The sequence below is a fragment of the Rhinopithecus bieti genome, unplaced genomic scaffold (genome assembly GCF_001698545.2).
Source record: "Rhinopithecus bieti isolate Rb0 unplaced genomic scaffold, ASM169854v2 scaffold_75914, whole genome shotgun sequence".
Classification (NCBI taxonomy): domain Eukaryota; kingdom Metazoa; phylum Chordata; class Mammalia; order Primates; family Cercopithecidae; genus Rhinopithecus; species Rhinopithecus bieti.
The window spans coordinates 21,529-24,760 of NW_016827852.1; the positions used below are offsets into that span (position 1 = coordinate 21,529).

At 35.7% G+C, this 3,232-nt stretch overlaps 1 protein-coding gene across 1 annotated transcript in view; it reads right to left on the reverse strand.

Moving 5' to 3' along the window:
- LOC108523504 (probable ubiquitin carboxyl-terminal hydrolase FAF-Y) overlaps window positions 1-245 on the reverse strand; it is a gene marked incomplete at its 5' end in the record, with an annotated part of 21,763 nt that extends 21,518 nt beyond the window's left edge. Inside the window, one exon of the mRNA XM_017864146.1 lies at window positions 115-245. Within this exon, the coding sequence (XP_017719635.1) occupies window positions 115-245 (131 nt within the window). The remainder of the gene's footprint in view (window positions 1-114) is intronic.
- Between the last annotated feature and the right edge of the window lie 2,987 nt (window positions 246-3,232).

The window sequence follows — 3,232 nt, forward strand, 5'->3', positions numbered from 1 at the left end:
CATCACTGCTAAGAAATTCTTGACTATTTTAAAAACTTCCTTTACAGTCTTATCAGTGTTCTTGACATTACCATATAATATAAAAATTATATTTTTGCAAAGGCAAAAACCAACCTCTGTTAGGTACAGAACTTGGGAGGCAGAAGGACCAAAGAAAAGAGAGTCAAGAGGTGGACTAAGTTTGCCTTCTCCAACTTTTGCATGGTCCAAACAAACAGCTTGTAATTTTTCTACAGCTGTTCTATCTGGAAAAGAAAAAAGACACAGACTAAAATAAAATGTAACTCACGTGCTGTTAATGTTTCACATTTGCCGAAGAGTACTATTTTACATAAATAAAAATTATATCCACAAATCTCAAGCTGAGATCAAATATTATAATTTATAACTAGAACTGGACTGACTGATTAATGATCAATCAGGACTCCTTAACTGCCAACATAAAATATGAAGGGAAGCGTTTCCTATCCAGAGACTTCAAGTCAATATATCCTCCTTCATCCACTGGAGACAGAGAGGAAAAAAAAAAAAAACAAAAAACAAAACCAAACAATGGAAAGAGAATACAAGCATTGACCACATATAACTGAATAATAAAATGACAAATAAATAAAAATGAGCAAAGGATGTTAACAGACATTTCTTCAAAAACAGATAAATGGCTAGGAAGCAAATGAAAAATTGCTCAGCATCATTAGCCATCAAAGAAATGCAAACAAAACCATATTAACATATCACTTTAACACTAGTAGAATGGATAGTCATATTAAAAAAAAAAACATTTAAGTAGTATTGGTGAAGACGCGGAGAAACTGTAACACTCCGACCTTACTGGGAGGATTGTAAAGCGGTACAGTCACTTTGGAAAAACTTAGTAGTTTCCAATAAGTTAAACATAGAGTTACTGTCATCCAGCCATTTGAGTCCCAGATATACAACCCAGAGAATGCAAACATAAGCCCCCAACAAAACTTGTACACAAATATTCAAAGAAGTATTGTTCATAGTAGTTGAAAGTTGAAAACAACCTAACTGTCCATCAACAGATGAGCGGATCAACAAAATCTTAGTATACACAAACCGTGCTATATTATTCAGCCTTAAAAACAACAATTTTGCCACATGCTAAAACATGATGAACTTTGAGGACATTACTGCGTGAAATAAGCTAGTCACAAAAAGAAAAATACTGTGCTATTTCACTTACATGAGCTACGTAGAGTATTAAAACTCAGAAACAGAAAGTAGAATGATGACCGTGAGGGCAGGGGAGCAGGAAGAAATAGAAGAGTTGTTTTTAGTGCGTACCGAGTTTCAGCTTCATGAAAAGAAAAAAATTCTGGAGATTGGTTGCATAACAATGTGAAAACACTCATTACTAATGAACTATACAATTCAAAATGGTTAAGATGATAAACTGTATGGTAACTTTTCCACAATTTCTTTTAAAAAGTGAATTGCCTGCTGATGGTAACAGTCAAGGCATGTAAGCCCAGTTTGAGAAATATTGTACAAAACTGGTCTTTTTCAATAATGTCAATGTCATCAAAGGTGTTATAATTCCTGATACTGATAAATTCTTCTGTGGTTATATAAGAGAATGTTCTTGTTCTAAGGAAACACACTGAGACACTTAGGTAAAAAGACATAGGTTATCTGTAACTTCTCCTAATGTCAGAAGAATTAATTATATGGAGAAAGAATGAACAACAGGTGTGGCAATGTTTAAACAGGTGCAGAATCTGGAAGGGTGTATGGAAGCACTCTGTATTATTCATGATGACTTTGACACTATTACAATGTCAAAAGTTGGTTATATTTTAATAGAAGAAAAAAAAAGTTTCAGTGGACCGGGGCGACCATGCAGAAAAGAAGAAACCAAGCAAAACTCAGTAATTGCACTGGAAAAATAAGCTTGCTTGTTGTATAACACATTTCTGTAACACCAATCAGCTCATATCCAATCCAATTGGCAAAGAGGGTCATAATGTTAGTATAATGTGTAAGCTAAGCTTGGTAGATGGGAAGCCCTCCTCAGCAAGAAGAGCCAGAGAACAGAAGTACAACCTTCAGATAGAAAGCCATTAGCTTGAGTGCTACATACGTAAAAGCTTTCAGCTCTACTTTAGGAAATTAAAAGGGAAGACCTATTCCCATCCTTGCAATGCTCTCAGCTCACATCAGCTGCTGACGCTTTTTATGTTCCACCTACATGGCAGTCGCTCTGTTTCAGAATATTCTTTCATTCATCTGTTTTATCTCAATGCTGTTAAGCCAACAATTTCTCTTTTCATTTTGTGCATACTTAATATTTTCCATTGAGATATCTACCTGGGCCATCCAAATTATGCATAGTTAGTCACTCTTATTTCTAGTAGTACTCTGCTTAAATTGCATGTTGCATGGCAGCCTGGCATTAGAGGCTGAAGCCTGAGCTAAGTAAAGAGGAGATTATCTAGGCAAGGAAAAGGTTGGTAGAGAAGATAAATAATTGGTAACTATAGGATTAATCAAGTAAATATATTAAAGAATAATACTCAGCCAGGTTCCTCACTCCTGGAGACAAAACTTTCATATAAGGAAAGAAAAAAGAAACAAAAAGAAGCCTGTGGAACTGGACTAAAATTGGAGGTACTGATGTGATGTCATTCATAGATAGATAGATAGATAGATCGATAGACAGATAGATAGATAGACCGACCGATAAGCCTAGCTTTATTGTGCTCTGCTTCACTATGCTTTGCAGATACTGTGCTTTATACAAATTGAAGGCTTATGGTAATCCTGCATCCAGCAAGTCTATCAGCACTATGTTTTCCATAGTATGTGGTCATTTTGTGTCTTGTGTCACATTTTGGTAATTCTCATAGTATTTCAAAGTTTTTCATTATTATCGTTATCTGTTAAGTGATCTGTAACCAGCAGTCTTTGATGTTCCTATTGTATTTGTTTCGGGGCACAAGATACTGCACCAGTATATCACAGCAAACTTAATGCTGTGTGCACTCTGACTGCTCCACCAATTGATCTTTCCCTATCTCTCCTTCCTTGGGTCCCCCTATCCCTGATATACAATAATGTTTAAATTAGGCCATTAATAACCCTACAATGTTCTAAGTGTTCTAGTGAAAGGAAGAGTCACACATCTCTCACTTTAAATCAAAAACTAGTGATTACGCTGAGTAAGAAAGGCATGCCAAAAGCTGAAACAGGCCGAGAGCTGGATCTCTCT